At 31.6% G+C, this 24,248-nt stretch overlaps 2 protein-coding genes and 1 long non-coding RNA gene across 4 annotated transcripts; 1 reads left to right on the forward strand and 2 right to left on the reverse strand.

Moving 5' to 3' along the window:
* The first annotated feature begins 2,259 nt into the window (after window positions 1-2,259).
* LOC122295652 lies at window positions 2,260-5,331 on the forward strand. Of its 2 annotated transcripts, XR_006238199.1 has the most exons (3): window positions 2,307-2,869; window positions 3,889-4,498; window positions 4,570-5,331. It is a non-coding gene; the product is annotated as an uncharacterized LOC122295652 (long non-coding RNA). The 2 variants fall into 2 exon arrangements; XR_006238198.1 differs by having other exon boundaries at window positions 2,260-2,869; window positions 3,889-5,331.
* A 3,686-nt stretch (window positions 5,332-9,017) lies between these two features.
* LOC122297349 (abscisic stress-ripening protein 1-like) lies at window positions 9,018-9,893 on the reverse strand. Its single transcript, XM_043107391.1, has 2 exons — window positions 9,637-9,893; window positions 9,018-9,509 (listed from the first exon to the last, which is right to left on the reverse strand). The coding sequence occupies exons 1-2, from the start codon at window positions 9,787-9,789 to the stop codon at window positions 9,327-9,329; spliced, it is 336 nt and encodes a 111-aa protein (XP_042963325.1). The 5' UTR covers window positions 9,790-9,893; the 3' UTR covers window positions 9,018-9,326.
* Window positions 9,894-14,747: 4,854 nt separating this feature from the next.
* Window positions 14,748-16,102, reverse strand: LOC122297348. The gene is made up of 2 exons (XM_043107389.1): window positions 15,469-16,102; window positions 14,748-15,167 (listed from the first exon to the last, which is right to left on the reverse strand). Exons 1-2 carry the CDS (start codon window positions 15,988-15,990, stop codon window positions 14,982-14,984), a joined length of 708 nt encoding a protein of 235 aa, XP_042963323.1. The 5' UTR covers window positions 15,991-16,102; the 3' UTR covers window positions 14,748-14,981.
* Window positions 16,103-24,248: the final 8,146 nt, after the last annotated feature.

The raw sequence follows: 24,248 nt of genomic DNA on the forward strand, positions 1-24,248 counted from the left end.
TATTTTCCTCCATGGGAGACGTTTGTCTAGAGTGGCTCTGATGCCATGTTAGAATGTAGGAATTGACAAGTTCATTTTTCATTGATAGAAGGTTTACACAGTACTCTCATTTATAGAGAAGAGCACGTATGCAGTAGGTTGTTATTCTAACAAACAGCTGGTGTGCAGATTGCTTGCAGCCAGCTGTCCGATAGTGCTAGCAACGGAAAGCATGCATTACAAACAAAGAATCAGAACCAGAAATATTCTAACAGAATCATAAAACAGAATTACAAGGGAGTATTTCCAGAAGGTTCTTGCTGCTGAGATGGCTTGATGTCCTCGTATATTTCTGAGCTGGAAGATTGTTGCTTGATGTGCTGAGGCGTGGCTGAGGTGGCTTTAGCTGAAATGTTATCAGAGCTCTACCTTCTATCATATAGAGAGAGAGAGAGAGAGAGAGAGAGAGAGAGAGAGAGAAAGAGAGAGAGAGAGAGAGAGAGAGCGCTCGAGATAACTAACTTGAATTTCAAAAGATGAAATATTATATTGAACGAATGAATTAATAATCAACAGCTAGCGAGCATCGCCATGCAGCAGCAACATGTTCTAATCATGTAGTCCGGCCCGTGCATGGTTCTAGGCTTTTTTTTTTTTCTCAATTGATTAGGACGTAGCACATGTTGGCGCATGTGTTTCTTGAGTACTGCTTCTAAATTTCTTCCCGACTCCATCGATTCCCTGAGCAACACCACATGATCATCATCAGTAGCTTGCATCATAAAAGCCACGTTGAGTATTAATTAATTGGTAGGTATACAGCGGTTCACATTCACCAACGCAGTCTTTTAATGAAAAAACCTTACCGTTTTAATTAATACCAATTGGCCGACCACATGTGTTTGCTTCAGCTGATCCGTGCATGGCGCGCATGCAGTACTGGATGGGATCATCAGATTATGGTCGTGGATCGCGTAAGTATTGTCTGGTTGTTTTGAAAAAATAATAAAATTTATTATTAAAAAATTAGATTCTTATTTATGTAGATCACTTATTTCCTCATTTTCTTTTCTTTTTTAATCAAATTAAAGATTACATGCTATATATATTTAGTTTGTTCCTCAATATTTCTTGGTGTTTGATGAATTAGAACTTCGAATTAATTGAGATGATGAACAACGTCCACTAAATTAATGTCCAAAGTTAAGTAATTAATATATATATATATACACACAGACGAAGAAAAATAAATAAACTTTAACAAATGCATTTTTATTTATTTTTAAATCTTCATAATCAAGCACGGCGCTCTTGTTTTGACGTTCCAAAACTTGTCTTCATAATTGTAGCCTTGGATCGATCTATTAGCTTGCTATGACGTCCTTATATATAATAAGCATGCGGCATACGGTACTAGCTAGTACGTACTCTGAAGTCCATAAACATGGACCAACAAGATGTAGGCCGGCTTAATGCTCGATCGACCCAATCAATTAAGGAGTTTTGGATATTGCGGCCTCATAATCATCTACAATATCTTATCAACAGGTACATGAGTCTGATCATTATTATTTTTCCATTAATCTAAATTAATTAGCAGGATTATTCAAAGGTATATTCGCTTGTAATGATGAACGTACTCCCATTAATTAATCCGATTAATCCAATTTAACTGTACTTCGGATTTCGTTTTATGATATAATTAATGCAATTAATTAACTTAATGATCATTAAATGTATACGTCCATATACTACAAGAATATAGGGTTTTTGCGATCAATTCAATTCTGTCTCCACCAAAATTGATGCTAAAAATTATACTTTGCATCTAACTTTTTCTCGTCGTAAGTTTTCATCACTAAAGATGATTTTAATGAAAATGAATAGTACTACAATTTTTGTGTCTACAATTTGATCCTATTGCATCAATTTTTCTCGATGTAAAAAATAGTCATCATCATGCTCTAAGCAACAATTCGAATCCGTCGCAATATTATACCATACAATTACAATGATACAGATGATTATTTACGTCGCAATATGATTATAAGATTGTTGTGATCATATCATTTTCGTCACTATACAAATTGATGCTAATTATTATTTTTTGTGTTAGATTTAAACTCATCACTTATAGCACTGTTGCTAAAGATGATCTTGGCAATTAACAGTTTTTTTCTTTTGCATCCACAATTTTTTCATTTTGCGTCATTTTAGTCTCAACACAAAAAACTCCTTTTCGACCAATTAATGTTTTTTTGCAACAATACTAAAGCGCCACAAATAGTCTAATACAAAATTCAAAAAGAGTGCGCATATATATCACCAAGCCCTAAAAAAAAAAACTTAATTAAAACGACAGCACCTCCTCACCCTCTTCTCCCTTCCCCAATCTAGATTCTTCTCTCTGCACCTAAGAGCCACCGTCAACGGCAACGAAACGTGAGATAGGCCATTGTCGCCGTCTCTCTCTCTCTCTTTCCTAGAAGTCCCCCTTTGGAAGTTTTTTTTTTTTTTTTTTTTTTTGCATCCATGATTTAGTCCTTTTGCATCAATTTATTCTTGACACAAAATCTTATTTGCGACCACTCAATACTTATTTACTAAGAACTAAAGCGAACGAAATTCAAAAGCAGCACACATATACACCCCCAAGTTCTAAAGCAAAATTTATTCAAACTACAGCGTCGCTCCACCCTCTCCTCCCCAACCCATGCTTTTCTCTCTGCATCCCCCAAGAGCCACCATCAACAGTGACCAAATGAGACGGGCCACTGTCGCCAACTAGCTCTCTCTCTTCTCTCTCTCTTTTTCTCCATCCCTCTCTCTCCCAGAAGTCCACCTCACTTCTGCCATCATTCAACAATTCGAGTTATTGGTCAAATTTCAGGTAAGTGGAGGGAGCACTTCTTAATTATTGAAATTGGTTTTCAATTTTGTTAGGCCTCTTCTTCTTGATAATCTATAGAGATAGTGTAAAAGGAATGTGGCCTGTATGTAATGAAAGGAATTGCAGTACCAATTGGTATATTGTAGAAGTGAAAAGAGAAATGCACTCAAGCTGTTTGTGAAAATGCCTAAAGGGCCATACGTGTTTTTTTATATATATAAGTTTTGTTAGCTTCTCCTACATTCAGATAAATGACTATAATAATAATAATAATAATAATAAGTTGTGAGCTATTTGCATCTCATTTGTCATTTGGAATTGGTACTCTTTACTAGTTGGGAATGATCTAGTAACTTGTACCAATTCCAAATGTAGCTATTAGTAAAGAGTACTAATAATAAGAAGTCATGTGAGCTGTTTGTATTGTATTGATCAATACAGTGCCTTGTGTGGTGAATAGCATCACATCATTGGCGATCCAATTAACTGAGTCCTAAAAATTGCATGGGTGATCCAATTCAGTACATTGTGCTATTTTTTATTTTAGATTTTATCATCATTAGTTGTGTTAGTTGATGTTAGTTATCATTTTGATTTTAATGATTGACTTATAACTTACCTAAAATATATTACATCATAAAGTGTGATTAGAAGCGTCTGACATTTGGTCCTTTGCAAGTGACATTTGAGGGGTAATGAATTGCCTAAAAAAGGAGCTACTAAGGCTAGTTCAAGTAGGCAAAGTTATCCTAAAATGGCAACAACTGTAGTAAGGGCCTATTTGTAGAGACTTAAACTATTATAACAATGATGATAGAATTTATTGCAGTTTGAACAAACACAGATCGAAATTATAAAGTGTGTTTAATGAGAGTAGTTAGTAAGTCTTAATGGCTATGGAAAGAGGAAAAGTGTTTACAAATCTATTGAATTTAGACGTGTTTCCTTGTTTTTTGCTTGCTCCTTTTTCATGTTTTAATGTACTTCTAATTTGTTAAAAGTTCTACATGTGTTTTCAGGCCAACTCCTTCTTCATACGTTGTAATGACAGTGACTAATACATATGGGCGTGTGAGGAAGCTCATTGGTTTCAATCTTTTTGGTTCCTTCTCTAGTATTCAAGGATTTGAAAGACATGAAGGCCAAAGAAGACAACATATGAAGGCTATAATACGAATGTTTCATGTATTTTTCATGTATTCGGCCAGTTTAATACATTTTTTATTTTAATTCTTAAGGGGGCATTTTTGGTATGAGGAATGTTGGTCTTAGTCTCGCATTGCTAAGATCTCTCAATATTTTTGTTTGTTTGCCATTGCATTTTATGCCTGGGAAAATTTCATAAAGGTAAACAAGGCAATGTGTTTTTATGTGTGAAAAATATATAATTTGCTTGGTTCTTTGTTGGCGTAGTCCAGAAATAATGGCATTTGATTATACCATATGTTCTATGCTCTGCAAAGTAGCGCATTGAAAAGCAGTTCTTCTTTTCTTTGCTTCCCTTTTTCTTTTTTGTTTTTAGATTTGGATGCATAGAAAGCAAGATGAAGCAGCAATGGATGCTACCTGCTGGTCAGTGTACTGGGGACAAAAAAGGCAAATAATGATTTCAGTTTCATTGCTAATATGGTTAGTGTACTGATTTGATACGTTTCAGATAATCAAGAACAAAGCATGATTTGGCTTTCTTTTTCTGATAGGTTTGTGGGAAACCTGCTTAAAGGACAAACTGTTGGAGTGATTGGAGATGGTCACATTGGATCTACTTATGCCAGAATGATGCCAAATTCTTATTATTTGAACTTCAAATTGAAATTTCTTGAAACTTGAATATCTAATTTGACGAATTTAAGTTGAGTTAAAAATGAATGAGTTTATGCCCTTTTCCTCAAAAGTAGTCCCTTGTGTATGGGTTTATGCAGAGGAGAAACTTATCTTTGCAGAAGTATAACTTTGAGGAGAAAATTTAGAAAACAAAATCACTTATTCATGGATTATATGTAAATGAGATTTTTTGTTAGTTTAGTCTTTTTCCATGTATACATATTTATGCTATCAAGTGTTTTGTGCTTCTTGAGTTTAGATGAACATTTCACGTATATGCTTTTTGCTTTTCCCCTTTCATTTACTCTGATATCTCTAGAATTTTTATTTTATAATGATTTGAGAGTGACATTGAATATTTTTGCAGGAACCTGATACAAAGATTTCTGCTAGTATGTTGTACTTGATAATACATGTTTACAGGTTTTGTATTTTGATGTGCCTTGAGAAGTTTAAAGTTGCACATTTAGAATATAATGTAATTGCTTTATGGATTATAGTCTAATGTATATAATTTTTTTTTTTCTTTTGGATTGTAATATTGCTTCGAATATAAAGCAAGTAGTTTGTGTAATTGAGACATGAATTGTAATATAATGTAAGATGTGTACTGTTTTTTATGAAATTTTTTTCAATACTATTTTTTTTTGGGTAACATACTTTTTCCGACGATATATGTTAGTTGGAAATAATTTTTATTTTTTATCACAAATACTTATAAGATTGACGTAAATAATTATTTGAGACCAAAACAAAATTATGCGAGCTTCATGACGGAACATATTATTTGTGGCGATAGAATCATTGCATAAAATTTTTTGCATCATTTGTGGTGATGATTGAAGATGGTATTTGCACGGCTAGCGTCCAAAGTATTTGTAACACTATAACTATCGACGCAAATGAATAAGCTTATATGCTGCCAAAATTAATTAGTATTTGTGACATTAAATTATGACGCAATAAGATTCTTTATTTGCAGCGCCGAAATTGGTTGAAGTGACGGAATGCATGTGCCGCGAATTGTTTATTCCTTTGCGACGTTATATTGATATTTTGCGACGATTGAAAATGGTTACAACCAATGGTTTTTCCGACGGAATTTGTTTTTATGTCATTCATGTCTCTTTTTAGTAACGAAAAATTATGCCATTTTTGTGATAATATTACAAAGCAATGTGAAAGATAGCTTTGAGGCGCAGTATTACTATCCCTAATGCGACGATATTTAAGTGACACTAAAATGTATTTGCGCGCAACACATTTTAACCCATTTGCAACTATTTTTTTTTAACGCAAAAATCGACTTCAAAGCTAATTGCATGCACGTCGATCTTAATTACATACCTGATCTTTGCATATATAATATATATATATATATATATATATATAGATGATTGATCACGATCCACCTTGATGTACTACTGATCATGATCTCCAAACCATATTTTCAGGCTAGCTGATCAGTTAATCATGAATACAGTAAATATATATCGGGTTACAATATTTATTGCAAGAAAACTTTTTATTTATAGTTAATTATTTTTTAGGAAAATGATTATTTTTTATTAAAATAAATCAATTTATTCTTGTCACAAATAGTTATTTTTATTATAAATAATTTGTCATAAATACTCTTTTTTCTTATAACGATGATTTGTTTCCCTCTTATATCGAATTATATATATATACTAGGTCAAAACAACGTGTAAAACACGTTTGTCTAGTTGGATTAAACGTGATTTTCATGGTACTATCTTGTGATTTTCAAGTTATGAAATTTTAATAATGTGTTTTCTTGATATTAATTAGTGTTTTTTCATTTAAATTACACTCTAGTTTAAATTATTTTATGTTGGGCTTTGATTATTTTATTTTATTAATGTTTAATTGTAGTGTTTTTATTTAATTTTTATTGTACCTTTTTATCTTGTTGGACTTTTAATTTTGGGTGGGCTTTGTTCTAGTAGGTTTTCTTTTGTTTTTGGGCCAAATTCCTTCAGTTTTCGGGCCTAGCCCCCTTTCTCCCCCAAAACGGCGCCATTTGCTCCCCTGCCCTTAGGGCTTTTTCTTATTTCTTTCCTCCTACTGGCGCTGCTGCTTCCTCTTTCCTCTTCTTCTTCCATTGTTTTCTTTTCTTCTTCATCATCTGCTAATAAGGCAGTAGAGGATGAGCCAATCTCCATTGTAAGTTAAGAATTCAGTAGTGCAATTAATCTTTTACTTTCTTTCATTTTCTTTGTTGGTTTTGCTTCTGTTCTTTCTTTATGTTGTTTTTCAACCAAGACATCTCTTACTCAAAATTTGTTACAGATTTACATTTTTTGACTATTATTTTTTCCCTTTGATTCTTGCTACCAGATTTAGTAGTGGGTCAGAAGTAGGAAATAAAATCAACAATGCACCATCCTCGAATTCCTTCATATTTTCTTATACTTTTTGTTAAGCAGACATTTGACTGCTTAGAAAACTGAGGAAAATGCTAAATAATAGAAACTCTAGCTAACTCTTTGCATCCATGTTCGGTGGTTTTGGTTTCTAAGGAATTAGAGAGTCTCCTAACATGAGCAGCTCATGAAGTTATATTCATAGTGTACGGACGTTTAGACAAACGTAGTTAAAGTTAATGGAAAAACAATAAAAACTGTTAAAACAAGAAATTTCGTTTCATATACACTTTTTATATATAGAAGATATATATTTATATATAGTGATTTTGGATTTCGTCTTTGTCTTTAATATTATTTCTTGGTTTTTGTTAACCCCTCTTTAACTCGAAGCATAGAGTCTTCTCCAAAACATATAATATTCAAGCTGAGACGTTAATAATATTATATAATGTCATGATCTGCTTGTGTTTCTTCACAATTGGTAGGAGATCATGCAGCTAGCAGCGACAGACGTATGAAGATGGCAAATAGTTATCCAAAGATGAGATTAAAAATTGGATAGTTTCCCACAAAAGAAGCTAGGGATAACGGGCCACTTGGATTCTTATCAATGTGTATTATGATCTTTGCTTTGAGCGACATGATCATGACATATAATTAAATTGCAGGAAATTAAGGTTAGCACCTGATAATATTTTCAATTTTTTATTTTTGGGGTTCCAAAATATTTCAACCACCTTTCCAAACAGTACCTGCCATTCCAACTTTCCATTCATCATGATGATGATACATCTGCTAGATGCATGTACATGAATTTATAAGGCATAAATTAGCTAGCTAGCTTGCTGCTGCAGGCAGCTTGAAGTGAAAGTATAAAGTGAAGGTTGAAACCAAGGGCGGTAGGTTCTGTCAGAGAGAAAAAAATTATTAGTGTTTAATGTCATTCGGCACCGATTGAGGCGGACTGTGAGGCACATGATCTTAGGAGTCCCGGAGGAAGATCATCATCGGCTGATCAATGGTCTTTTTGATGTTGATCTCTATTCGATCGGCAGGATCCTACAAAAAGTTACAGGGCAAGATGATCATCAGACTCGTGTGCGATTTAAAATGAGAGACAGATCATAAACACATTAAGTACTGAACCCTAGCTATCGTTTTTAGCACGCATCTTTTAATGCTGGTTGAAAAATTTATCCGGGAAACGACTCTATATGCTATAAAATCTACGTTATGTTTGTGTCATCTCTCTAACTCCAAAATTAAACTCTAGCTAGAGTTAGATGGTCAATACCAACTTAATTTAGATAATTTGAATCTGAAGTATTCATAGCTGGTTACGTACGTATGATCAGCTTTACTCTCGCTTGTGGCAGTGGGGATCATCAATTTGCTGAGATTTTGCGGTACTAGATATCGAACGATGTGAATAACATGGATCAATGAGGTTGATCCATTGGCTAGCTCCCTCTTTTTGCCAACATGACAATCATCATGTGGAAACATGCGTGAATCTCATGAACAAGGTTGTTTAATGGAGACGCGGTGACTTGTTGAGATATTTGGACAACGAACTTAACATTTACGCGGGGATGAGGTGGTTGATGCTTAATTCAACTTGGATAACATCATAGTCATGATCACACCTTTTAAATTAATTAAGGTGCCTGAGACGTGCACGCATAACATGAGAGTTTGGATGTTGATCAGGAAAATACCAATCGATATCTTTTAATTTCTAATTGCTTCCTTATTATATATTTCGGTAGACCTGGGTCTATAATATATATATATATATATTATTATTATAATAGCATGATCTCATGGCTAAATTAAAGGCTACATGTAGGTAATCTTTGGATTTTCCATATAATTGTACGTTGTGGCTTTTGCAGATGATCAGAAGCTTAGAGAAAGAAGATCAAGGCCTCATGATAGTATATCACACAACATAGTTAATTTATTACGAACATTGACATGATCACGATTATATTAATTCACACAGCAACAAATCATGAACTGATTGCCTCTCAGGAAACAAGAAAGAAAAAGGACATTAATTTAATTTCCTCCCAGAAGATCGATCGATCAATCACATTCAGATACTGATCACTCAGTAATATTATTTGAGATAGTCTTTTTCTGGCTGGGATCGATCGATTAACAATTTAACATGACGCACGCACGAACTCACTGAATTATATATAAGAACAGACATAGATATTAATTAATTAAAGACACACTTAAAAGAGATGGTGGTGCTTCTTTCCATGAGCCTCTTTTTCTTCTTTCTTTGCCTCTTTCTTCTCATGATGCTCATGGAACACATAGCCGCCTGCTCCTACTGCGGCCGCTGCTGCAATCTCCTCCTCTACCTTGTGCTTATGCGCATGCTCTGGGTCTTTCTTTGCCCCATGCTTCTCATGCTGGATTTAATCAATGTTGAAACAAATTAAGCGCGCACAATTTTCAGAAGACTAGGCCAAAACAACTATATATATATATGTGTGTGTGTGTGTGTGTGTCTATATAGATCATGATGATTAGAGTTACCAAGGCATAAGCTCCTGCAGCAGCAGCACCAAGCTCGCCTAGGTGCTCGTGATGCTTATGGTGCTTCTCTTCCTTCTCATAATCAACAGGTTTTTGTTCTGATCCATCTTTGTCGTGGTGAAAGAGGTTGTGGTGGTGGTGCTCCTCAGCCATGGCGATCGATCGATCTTCAGATAAAAAAACAAAATATATATTACGGATGAATTATTATGCCAAAATATGAATGGCAGTTCACCGCTCTGTGATGTGTGAGAATTCAAATGGCTTTGTGGGGTTATTTATAATCGGTGCAGGTAGTGACTAAATATTGCAAAAGACCAAACGCTCCTGCCTAATTCGTGAGCTCCCATATATATACATAAATGCATGATTGTATTAATCGACGGTCTCGATCGAGTGTGCACTTAATTCCACCAATAGATACATGATTTAGTCATAAACATATTTCATAAAAATAAATTCACAAATGGATATGACTTGACGTGGTACGTTAAATTATAAAATTACTTTTATTATAAAATAGATATAATATATCAAATCAAACTACGTCAGTTCATAGGATTAATAAAGAAGGGGTGACCTTTTTGTGGCTGCAGCACTTCTCCATACAAAAATAAATTTATTTGCAACAAATTATTTTATTGACACGGTATTAAATATCATGTTGTTAATGTATAAACCCATTGCATAAATTAACTTATATAAAAAAAATATGAAAATTATTCAAATAATGACATAATGATCATGATGGTGATGATATATATACTTGTTAATTAATGTTTTTATTTATGGTTTATTTATATAATGTAGACGCGTGTACTATTATATTATTTTTACACTTCACCTATCATGCATAATGTCGACGAATTAATTAAAGCCGTGGCCCTACAAATTAAGCTTGACAAGATAAAATATTTATGTACTTTCTCCTAAAAGAAATTGAAATAAAATAGTGATTGTGCTGTATATAAGCTCATGTCCCCCCTTTAAAAAATTTTTTAAAAAAATAATCTAACTTCAATACGATTTTTCGTAATTAGATGAGAAATTAATGCTTTAGTCACAAAAAAAAAAAAAAAATTATACAAACTAATATAACTTAATGTAGATTTTAAAATAGATCTAACGTATCATATGAAATCACATCAATTTGTAAATTTATTTTTTTGAAATTTAGTTACAGTTATAGCACTTCTCTAGGCAGATTAAGTTTTATTTTAATAAAAAAGGAGCTTTAGATTAAGATCATATGCTTGTTGTATTGCACTTATATATATAGTACTTTAACAGTACTACCACTAGTATTATGTCCTATATACAAGTTTCTTGATACAAAAATTATATATATATATATATATATATAATATTAATCGATAACAATAAATTCTTAGGGAGGAAGGGTTTTTTCAGATTTTAGTAGATCGATCGAGCAAGTCCTCCTTATAAGAAAAAGTATAAAGGAAAATTAGTTGAAATAAAAAGTTAAAAGGAAAATTAGTTGGACCACATAATTATATCTCATTTGCCTACTACCCAATTATTTAGTATTTTTGGACCCATGTGTTTAGGCCATAGAAAGTGTTTCACCTTATCTCATCTTATCATTATAATTTTTTCAAATTTCTATTTAAAATGTAATAAACAATTCAACGTTTTCAAATCTCAAAACAATAATAAGTTAAAAAATAATATTATAAAAATATTTTATTCAACTTTCAACTTTCATCTCAATTCACTATCCAAACAGCACCTAATCTTTCATATCCACTTTAACTCCTTTTGACTATCCTTGCCTGGATTTTTATCATGCAAGGATCATCAATACTTTGCAACCAGTTTTCATCATCAAATTCAGTGTGTTTTACACGATAAGGTATATAATGTGAGTTTTTCTTAACTTGAAAATAATCAGATCATCTGCTGTTGTTTTACCAATCACAATAAGAGCAATAACTGTTTTGATCATCTTTATAATTCGATCAGTTTTTTTGACTGTAAATTAATTAATGATCTTCATTTCCATATCATATATATATAAACATATATTCATATATACATATAGACGAACTGATTGACTATTAATGTATGAGAAGTACTACTATGTACAGCCACAAAGAGATTTCACAAAAGTAAACTTAATTATAAATTAAAATGGTGTGACTTGATGTGGTACATTAGATCAACTTTTTAATAAAAATAGATTTACAATTTAATATATCACATTAAACCACATCAATTTGTATGTTTACTTTTATGATATCTCTTTGTAGTAAAAGCATTTCTCAATCTCTTAATGTATACATAATAATGTTTTCGATAGAGATGTATGTGGTAAGGCAATGCCCAGCCTTATGATGATCATCATGATGCATCTTCTAAACCTAAACTGCAGCAAATATATGATGGCATTAATATTATGTGTGATCATACGTAAGAAGTTCGCTTTAATTTATAGAATGTTAAAAAATATAATAACAAGTTGTACAAGTTTCAAAATAGACAAGGTCTGTGCAATTCCTTTGTAAAATAAAAACTCTATGTATAGTACTTTTTACGTATTTCTTACGTACTTTATTAATATGATTAGTTGAATAATTTTTTTAATATAAAATAGCTGTTTTGACCAATCACATTAATAGAGTGCATAAAGAATACATAAAAGTGATTATATATAGCAGAACTCATACAGGATATATGTATGAGGAAACCAATTCACATGCCAATGAGCTAGTTAGTTCAACATATATAGGGACATATATATAACAACGATGTTGATCTGTTATGTTCCGTGTCCACTTTATAAACACCTTTTGTCGACTATCCAAGTTTTGGACCGATGCTAGTTTTCATATATATCATGCAAAGAATATGCAATTAATTAGTTCCTCATCACACGTACAATTTGTAGCGTAAAATAAATGTGATTACCAGGAATTTACCTATATCAATTACCACTTTACCAAAGATCGATATATAGATATATATATATATACATGTACACACACTACTAGCTAGTTTAGACTCTGATTCAGTGAAAAACTCACAGATTAAAATACAATTGTTTTCTTATAAGGCCTAAAGATTTGATGATCTACCTGAAATTTATCCAATATTATTACAAGAAAAACGATCATTTGTGACGGATTATTTACGATAAAAATGACTATTTATAATTAAAACGCTCATTTTAATAGAAAATAGTCATTTAACTATAAATAACTTACCATAAATAAGCAATTTTCTTGTAGTTAATTAATTAATTAATTAATTGCATGTATGCACATGCAAGGACATGCATGCAATGATTCTCAATATTGCCTTTATTCATATAGTGTATGTTGGTACTGACGTTAATGGCCTTAATTTGTTTTGAGAAGATATAAACAAAAACCAGCGATCTCCATTATTTCCACAGCTTGAGCCCACCAATAATTGATTACATGTAAATATCGCCATAGAAGTCAAGCAACCCTAGCCTGCATGATGTATCTTCTAAGCCAAACTCCGGCCAGCAACATGCATGACTGATATCAAAGCAAAGAAAAAGATGTCCGGCCACGCGTATACGAGATGGTCTTGATCTACTTATTAATTAGGATATTACAAAAAGAAAGACAATCATGCATCATGACCGATAAAGCTGTAAGTTGTAGTAATTCTAAAAGTAGAAATATATATCTAAAGAGTTATTTTATTCTCAAGCCGGTATATATATATAGGCATACCATGCCATCCACATCATTTAATAGTAAAATTTAATTTTCAAATCAAATTATGCCACGTAAAGCAGTACTGTATGGTTTAGAGGCGTTAGAATAGCAGTACTCCACATAAGAAATTACAGTACTTTCTAATTAATTTTAGAGCACAATAATTCATTGGACTCTACTATCAAACTGAGTAACTTAAAATACAAGCTCAATGATAAAAAAAAAAAAAAAAAAAAAAAAAAAGGTGGGGGTTTGGGGGGGGGGGGGGGGGGGGGGAACTTAATTAGTAATCGAGCCAATTATGAATTATATATACTCTATATGTAATTAGTCGACATGATCTCCTTGAACAACCAACTTTCTTGATGTACACCCAAGAACAACCCAAGAACCATCTAGAGGCATAATCGTGATGCAAATTAATCCAAGTCGATCGCAGGATCCATCCAACTTTTACTACAGTCACTCGAGCGATCCCCATGCAGTAAGAATTCAAAGTAAGAATGGTAGTTTGAATTCATGTGCATTATTAATATGTAGGTCTCTAATGCTAGCAGTTTGTTTGTGTGCTAAGAAAGTAAGTTATCTCGGATAGGGGGTTAGTTTTTATTATGTGCATATATAGTTAGGATTATTAAATCACCACTTATCCAAAAAATTTACAAAGTCGATAGGAAGAGATAGATTTAATCATTCCCCTTAATGAGTGGGCCAGCCGACATAATGAATATTTAATTAAATTGGATAAAATGATATGGAGTCATAAATATTCAAACTCAGGATCACCTTATCGACTCTGATACTATATATGTGAAATCAACACTTGTCTAAAAAACTTAGATGATGGGAATAGATAGATTTAATAAGAATTTCGTATCTCTAATACTTGATCAATTGAGTTTCATTTGTATATTAGATCCTCCTTCGTTCTATATGTATACTTTGGCAAGGGGCCTTCTGTTCACCCTGACTAGAAAAAATAGGGTTTCTTTTTAGAGAAATGATATTTGCAGTTTTAGATTATGCAAGCATCGCATGGTCTCTTTGAAAAAAATAAATTAATACGGGACCCAACTTAAAAAAAAAAAAAAAAACTTTTTAATCGCAGATTCTACCTTTTTCAGAACGATTATATGGCATTTGCGCATTTTATGACTATATGTAGCATTATTCAATAATGATATATATCTTTCTATAAATCTATCGTACAAAGATATATCATTATTATTGTCACAGTTTTCATGTTCATGATCTGGAAAAAGAAAATAATGAAAATAATAACAGATCAGACAAGTTCTTTAGATAATAAACATGTCATTATTAACATTAATTAGATAATATGAAAACCAGACGAAACCGGCCACTTACCCCAAAAAAAAAAAACAGATGACACCCACACAATTCATGAAAAGGAAACGTACATATACCAACCAAGGAAGCATTCACAGATTCAGTTGCCTCTCTCACACAGGTATTATTTAGGGTAGTTGTTCACTGGTGCCATATCCCCTTTTTTTTTACTTGATAGATAGTACTGGTTGGCATATCTAATTAAACACAAGACAAAATAATGAAAAACGCATAGTTCATGAATACACTCGGAACAGGTCATAAAGGCCGATCCTTTCTTATTTTTCAACCAAAAAGGTGGTGCTTCTTCTTTCCTTGAGCTTCTTCCTCCTCTTCATTTGCCTCCTTCTTCTCATGGTGCTCGTGGAAGGCAAATCCACCAGCTCCAACTGCAGCCACTGCTGCAACCTCCTCTTCTATCTTATGCCTGCGTGCATTCTCTGGGTCTTTCTTTGACTCATGCTTCTCATACTGATGTTAAAAAAGAGCAAAAACCAAGGGAAGTTGGTCAAGATTCTCAAGCTTTAACCACAACAAATTAGATGTAAAAACTTAAAAAATATTCCCGTTTTTCAATAAAACAAAGAACTTCTTTTAACTTTCTACCCATGACAAGTGAAAAAGGTTTGGATCCATGGATGTTGTTTGCGGGTGATCGTGCATCTATATTTTCAATTTAGCTCCATAATATAAGCAAAATATATAGAACGTGATTTATAAAAAGAACGAGATGCTGCATGGTAAAAGCAGAAGTAGATAAATATATACTTACCAAAGCATAAGCACCAGCGGCGGCAGCACCGAGCCCGCCAAGCTCCTCGAGATGCTTGTGGTGCTTCTTTTCCTTGTCGTAGTCAACGCCTTCCTCGTTGGTGTCCTTGTACCCAGCTGGACGATCAGAATCGGGATAGTCAGTGGTGTTCTTGTACCCACCAGGGCGATCAGAATCGTTGTAAGCAGTAGTCTCGCTGTAGCCACTTGGGCGATCGCCGGAGTAAGCATTGGTCTCGTTGAAGCCACCCGGGCGATCACCAGAATAAGCAGTGGTCTCAGAGAACCCACCAGGGCGGTCAGAACCGGAGTAAGCAGTGGTGTCGGAGTACCCACCGGGACGGTCAGAACCGGAGTAATCAGTGGTGTCAGAACCGGAGTAATCAGTTTTCCCAGGACGGTTATAGCCACCAGGGCCATCAGTGGAGTAATTACCAGTCTCGGAGTAGACATTATCAACGGGCTTCTCTTCATCATCCTTGTGGCGGTGGAAGAGGCCATGGTGGCGTTTCTCTTCAGCCATATCGATATGATCTGGTGGTGGTGTTTGAGTGTGTGTTTTGAATCGAGTGTGCAGAAAGGGAAGTAAAGGAAGAGATTGAAGAGGTGTTTGATGGGTGGTGGGAGAGGTTGTATGTGGGGTTGCTATTTATAGGGGAATGGTGGCCAAATGCCAGAGACTGGTTTGCTTTTTCTTCACCGTGATTCTTGGGTGGCAAAATGTTGGTATGGACGGTCAGGATGAGCTGTGGGTTCACTGATCTTCTATTTGATCTCCTTTATTATGTCCACCATTTTTTGGATAATGTTTTTTATTTTTTATTTTTTTGTGTTCTCCCTCTCTATCAAAGCAAAAAATCTCACACTAATTATTAAATATAATCATAAAAATAATTATCGTCTATTTTTTTTAGTAGATATTATTTGATAATTATCTTGAATTTTTTGGGTATAGAGAATGAATATTAATAATCATGCTTAATTCATTCGTTTATCTACAAAAAACTGCTTAATTAATTTCTGAATATCGATAGAAAGAGGCGTGGGAAATAGTGCACAAGATCATCATCTTGTCGATCTCATGCTGAATGCATGGGTTGTTTTACATAAAGCGATTGTTTGTCTCATGTCGACGCATATATGGTTGTTCTGATTAAATTTTCTGGCCAGACACATCTCATGATCATGTTACCGACATGCATGCTTGATAAAAGAGTGTATATATATATATATATATAAACTTCGGCATCGATTGATGTTGAAGTACATCATGACATATATTTAATATGCATGCATGCATGCATTCGAGGTGGAAGATTAATATTCATGTAATTTTTCTATTCTGATTAACATAATCCCCATGCAATATCTGATCACATGATCAATATCTGATCACATGATCGATCTCTTGGCCTTCAAAAATAAGTATATATGTAAATAGATTTTTTTGATCATAATCGATATAATCTTACAAGTCACATGAAAGTAATTGACAATGGCAAACCTCTCTCTATCTCCTATGAAATTAAATCGATGACAAGGCTACACATGAATGCATGGACTTTGATGCATATATGCCTTAGCAAACTGGTATTCTAGTTTCTATCTATTAATGCTCGATCGTAATTGGTAGTTAAGTGTCAGCCTCATGATCATCATCCACCATCTTCTTGCCTTCCACACCTACTCTCTCTCTCTCTCTGAGCATCGCATCCCAAAATAATCTATTTACGTAAACATGGTAGAGTAGCAATGTAAATTATATAAAGTTTACGGTGTCCAAGTCTCGTATATTTTTTTAAAAAAAATAGAGTCTATTATTAAAAAATATATATATTTTTTTATGTTGGTCTAGTTAGAATTATGCACTTTTTTCAAAGAGAGTGTGCAGTGTTTGTAGATCCTAAAAATGCAAATATTATTTCTTGTATTTTTTGATAAGTGATTGTATTTTCTCAAACTTAATTGAGGATGCTGACCATATGTAGTTTACTATATATAGTCTGCAATATATATATATATATATATTGAACTTTGAGAAATTAAAAATAATATAAATTCCACCAAGAGAATTTACTCGATCAAGAAGATATATTTTTTTTAAAGCTTTCTGTTTTAAGGTTTCTCTTATAGATCTGTTTTCTTCTTAAAATGCACTTAGAAGGCGCACAAATTTAAGATTTTATGTCTTTTTCTTCCACTAAAAAACACCCTCAATATATAAAAGTTTAAGATTTTTATCTTTAATTTCCTCATTATTGAAGTACAAGATGTTTCATGTTCTTGGTAGAATAATGCCTAGCTAGCTAGAACCTCAAATCCATAAAAGGGATCATAATTTTTTTTTTTTCCAGGTGTTTTTCCAATGTTTTTTTTATTTATTTATTTTCTTTAAGGCTAGTTTGGAAGTTGAGAATTAATCTCATCTAAACATCTAAACATCTAAACATCACTCAAGTACAAAATATTTTTTAATTTTTAATTTTTAACTTTTTTATTTAATTATTATCTAATTGTTAAACTTCTAGACAAAACGTAAAAAAAATATTATTAAAATTTTATCTTTATAATATTTTTATTTAAAATTTTCTCTTTCGTTTCTAAAAACTTTATAAAATATTTTAATTCATATTATTTCATTACTATTCGTAAACCATTTTACTATATTTATAACTTTTTTATTTTATCCCATATCATCTCAACATATAATAGAAAACACATGATCTTAGAAGCCGTTTGTATACATAGATGGTTATCTCACTCTCTATGGAGAAATCATCTCTCATCCAAACAGTCAAATAGAGATGTTGAAAGTTGGTTTGAATTTGTTTTCACAAAACGGTCACCTTTTCAGAAGAAAGAAAACATGATCAGGAGAAAACGTGAGAGTAGATTTGCAGATTTTTGAATTTGCAGATTTTTGAAATGTGAGAGTATATTATTTATAAATATATTTATAAATAAAATAAAATCGTTACAAATACAATGTAATAATTGATGAGACCCACATCTATTAATTAATATTCAAAAAATTAAAACCATTTCGTCTCATTTCTTAATCCAAAGATATAAATTTTTACTCATTTTATCTTAACTCAACAATTTTACTACTAATGTTCAGAAATCATCTTAACTTTTCTCGTGTTATGAATCCCTCCATCAATATTCCTCGAACATGCACTAAAAACGCGCGTACGTCGGTAGGAGTAAAAATAACGATTTAGAACGCGGAATAACGGATCGATGTCGATCGGCTCAATTACATGAGCATTTGTACTATAGTGCTGGTGCTTGATGACCTTTTTTTCTCGCAATAATTTATTATTGTATGTGACACTTCAACGATCAAGGACATTCTATTCAAACATCATATTTTCCGGGAAAAGAAAACAGGTGGGGACCAAGAAAATTAAGGCTGAAGTTGTTTCATTGCTCATGGGTAATAGATGATGGCCGGTGGAGTGGCCCCAATCGAACGGGTTTTTGTGTCGGCAAAGAGTATATTCAGCCTTGATACTCATGTGTACTGTTTCTTTCCCTCAAAACTTGATAATATTCATTTAATATATATATATATATATATATATTTGTATATATCTTATGGTCTCTCTTTCTCCACGCACACCTTCAAAAAAATACTCAAAAATAAAAAAGAAAAACTATATAATAATTTTCACTTTATTATAGTTTAATAAAAAAATCATGTATCTCGTTCTTGATATTGAATTAGACTTGTAATCGACTCAAAGTTAAGAAAAATATATGATTATGTCTCAATAGGTAATATATTATTGAATTTACCACCTTTTATCCTTTAAATTCACACTAATAATTTGCATTTTATACTATTATAACTAATAATTTTTATTAAATAAAAATTAATACAATAATCTAATGATCACTCGTATACATGAAATGCATTAAGGGTGTCTATGGGAGTCAAAGACCTCGTGATCCCATTTTACAACATGCCATGGAAATTTGGAATATCATTTCTTCTAGAGAAATTTTATTTATAAGCTGGTGTACGATATAATATATATAATTAGTATTAAAGTGCTTATATGACATAATTTAATTTGAAAGATAAATTTTAAAATTTAAATCTTATCATTTAAGTTATATGAACGGTACTGTTATACATTCCGAAACTTGAGAATAGAATAATGAACTATTTCTCCTATGTTATACACTTTACAACATTAATCCCATTTTTACATAAGTGATACATTTATATATGGTTCGACTTTTGGTGATTACAGTTAGTGTCATTTAATTGACTGATAGTATCACATGATCTGTCCAAAATTAACATTTAAAATGCAAAAATAAAGGACGTGACATAATTTTTTTTTTTTTTTTGATACAACGAGGATAGGAGGTTTCGAATCCAATATTTCTATTTAGATATCTTATAAAATACAAATTAATTAATGCCGTATGGATCGTGTAATGTCATTTAATTTGATTTGCTTTGTTTGCGATGCACACGAAGAGACCTCATTTATGTAGGTACGCGTAATGTCAAGTACTCATGTCTGTATTTCACACATTTTTGAGGCCATTACACGCACACGCATAACACTCGACGTACGCGTACGTATGGATAGTTATGATGAATCTGTACTGAGAGTGAACATGAGACACATGATACACCACCTTCCTATATACCGACTATATTTCGTTTATGTCCACATAAAAAAATTATCACTATATATATTGTTGAACTCAAGATTTCAAGTTTCATGTGATTATAAATCTACACATAGATTTTGATGATAACAAATAAATTTAAAGAATAAAGAAGTCTCAAACTCAAGTTGTCTACACAATGGAGTCAAGCACATCAAGGAAACAAGCATGAGCAAGAAGGGAACAAGTTCACATTAAAATTATAGAGTAATGTTGTAAATCTCTTCAAAATTCGAAATTAGGATTAATGCTCAAAATTAATATTTTATCATAAAGCATTAAAATACATTTTCCACATGTGCATGAATATTTTTGAAAATTAAATTTGAAAATTTTAAAAGATGATTGATTGTCATCTTTTGCATGTGCATGCCTTGATTAAAGGGTTGAACTTTGAAAATATTAAAGATGATTGATTGTCATCTTTCACATGTGCATGTTGTATTTGAATATTTTCAAAAGTGATTGATGTTTTTTTAGACTTATACAAAAAGTAAAAGATTAGGTTTGAATTTTTTGAAAATGAAAGTGTGCTCATTTTGTCATATGCCAAAAGTAAAATATTAGGTTTGATTTTTTTGAAAAAGTGAATGATGTTGTCTTTGACAATTGAAAAAGAAGAACCTTTTATTTGAATTCTTTGAAAAAGTGAATGATGTTGTCTTTGACAATTGAAAAAGAAGAACCTTTTATTTGAATTTTTTGGAAAAATGAATGATGTTGTCTTTGACATGTGAATCTTTTTAAATTTGAATATGAAGTCTCATATGCCTATAAATAGATCAATTGAGAGCTTCACATTTACAACACCAAGAGCATACAACATTCATTCAAAACTTTCATTCTCTCTTCTCTAAGCATTGAGCCTTAATCCTTGTTCATTTTGAGAGATATAGTTTGCGCTGTATTGTTCTTATTTCACTCATTGAGGAGTGTTTTCTGATAACCTACCCACTATCAGCTCTTGTATCAGAAAAAGGGTGTGTATAACCCTTGTGTGTGTAGAAAGTATTCTACACGGGGAATAGTTGAATCACCACATGTAAGGTGATTGCAAGTGTAGAGGGTGTTCTACACGGATCCTTTGTAGCGGTATTGTTCAAAGGTGTAATAGGTTTCTATCTCCACCTGAAGGAGGTTGAATAGTGAATTTGGGAATCCTCAAGAGGTAGCTTGAGGCGAGGACGTAGGCAGTGGGGCCGAACCTCGTTAACATACTGAGTTTGCTTCTCTCTTACCCTTACTCTTTATATTTATTGTTATTTTATATTTTGTTTATATTTTATATTATATATTTGATTTATAATTGTTATTTTTTTTATACAACTCAATTCATCCCCCCTCTTGTGTTAGTCATCTGGGCAACATATATTTATATATATATATATATATATATATATATTATGGATTACAAGAAATTAGATACGAAAAGTGTTAGATTTATTAAAAAAATAAAATAAAATAAAATAAGAATATTAAAATAAGTTTATGAATGTGATATTCTTATATAAAAAATATTTTATAATTTAATATATAATATCGAATTATATTAGTTTGTAAATTTTTTTTATAAATTTTTTTTTTATAAAATCTCTTTATCGAATCATTTAAAAAAAAAATTTTAAGATGTCGTCCATTTATTTTTTTGACAAGATATTTCCTGTCATTTACCAGCCCAACTACCTTCCAATTGTCTCTCCTGAATCTATCCAAAAAAAATAACTGTCTCTCTTGAAAAAAAAAAAAAAATTATATTATATACTTTGCATCCTCAAATTGTTGAGAATTTTGTATATTAAATTTTATAAAATTGACACATTTTGTACAGCTTGATTATTAAATGTTGATCACATTTTGCACTCTCGATCAATTATGATTGTTAAGATGAATGAAAAATTGGTAATATCAAAGAAATGCAAAGGAATGAATGGCATTTTTTTTATTTCCCATAAGAGAAATGATATTTACAATTTTAGAGTGTGCAAGTCTTGTATACTTATTTTATAAAAAAGTAAGTAAATATGAAACTCACGTAAAAAACTATTTTTTTAATATTAAATTTTACTTTTTTAAAAAATGAATACGTAGGGCTTGCGTATCCTAAGACTATATGTAACATTACTCTTTGCTTAGATCTTTTTTCAAAATGAGTACAAGAGACTTACGTATCCTAGGACTATATGCATCATTACTCTAATTATAAGCATTTTAAAAATTGAATCAATATCATGGACAAATTAAGTTACTATTTAAAAAAAAAAATTCTTACCATGTATTATATTCAAGTAGAAAGTTGCTAGAAAAATCTCCAATTATATATTATTTGTGATTCTCTATACACCAAAAGAAGAGGCTCAGATCAGATCAAATCCCAGTGAACAAAGTACGCAACATTTTAGTTGATAATTCTTTATAAGTAGTGCTACATATACCTACAGTTTTACTTACATGACTCATTTTGTTAATTTTTTTTTAAATCCAAATTTTGAGTTTTAAATTTCATGATTTTCAATCTATTAATAACTGAAATGTAGATTATAAATAATTTTTTTATAAGTTTTTCTTAAGTATATTTAACATTTTCCATTTCTTATACCAACATGAAAAGAAATTTGGTATGACCCAAAAAACCAAAAATGTTAGGTACGTCCACTTTAATTTCGAATTAAAGAACCACAAGGTTAAAAAGTAAAAGGGAAAAAAATTAAGAAGAACACAAATATTCCCTCCCTCACCATTCCAATCTTTATTTTGTTCCCTTTTATATAAGAAAAAGTAATATTGAGGTTAATTCCTAAAACCACACCCATTGCTTTATTATACTTTAACATGGTGGAATCAACTGTTTTAAAGGCAAAAAAAAAAAAAAAACAGTGCGAGAATTATATATTTGAGACTTGTATAAATTATTACTTTATTTTTTTATTTTTTTTAATAAGAAACGTGACCATGGAGTTGTGAATTTTATGATGATGCATATGATCATGCAAAAAGAAACGCACTTTTATGAGAGTTTTGTGAATTTTGTGATATATGATATATATGGATCCAAATAATCTTTAATAATTGAATCGTATAATAATGTTTATTAATATTTAATGATATCAAAAATATTTATTTTAAATAAATATAAATACAATAAAAATTATTCTGTGGGTCTATTTTTTCTATTTTAAATATTTAAATTTTGTATAAAATAATTATAAAAAAAAAAATCAAATTTCTATGTCGACAGTTGTATGAATGAGTCAGGATAGTATGGATGTGGATTAGGTCAACGGGTCCCATTTGCAATGACGTTCGATCGTGTGGCCACGTTTGCTTCATTAATACTTCAAACAAAGAAGAGAGATTGACGGATGGGGTTGGGGGCCACTTTATCTTAATTAGCCACGTGGCTACAACGCTGGCAACTTCAGGAGCTTTCATTGGCCTTTGACGTAACCTACTAGTCTTTACTGTTTGTTTGTAATCTACTCGTCAGACATTGAATTAGTCTCTTGTCTTGCCACCCCAGCAGATGAGGCATTGGACCACGTCGGAACATGGTATTGTGACCACGATGGAATTATTGAACCGGTTGGGTTTCGAATTGTCGACATCGTTTATGCATCTAGGATGCCTATCCTGACGTAAAGGCATTGTTTGGGTCGAGAAAATCTTTCAATCTATCTTATTTTATCTAATTATTATAAATATAAATAATATTATGTATAGTCTCCAAATAGAAATTGCAATGTAAGTTTAAGTAATTTTATTTTTAAAATTTTTTAAAATTATAAAAATATCCATCCTAAAATGATACATTGTTTTATTTAATAAAATGTCTGTACATGCAGTCTCTAAATCAAGACTATAAATAAAATTTCTTTCTCGAAATATTATGAGATTTGACTTTGAAACTAACTTAAAAGAGCTTTAAAGAGTTTGACTATAATCTCGGAATTAAGATCTTATAAAGTAAGAGAGAATATTTCAATCCATCTTATTTTATTTAATTATTATAAATTTGAACAATATTACATATAATCTTATTTTATTTAATTATTATAAATTTGAACAATATTACATATAATCTCTAAAGAGATA

The sequence above is a fragment of the Carya illinoinensis genome, chromosome 15 (assembly GCF_018687715.1).
Source record: "Carya illinoinensis cultivar Pawnee chromosome 15, C.illinoinensisPawnee_v1, whole genome shotgun sequence".
Lineage (NCBI taxonomy): Eukaryota > Viridiplantae > Streptophyta > Magnoliopsida > Fagales > Juglandaceae > Carya > Carya illinoinensis.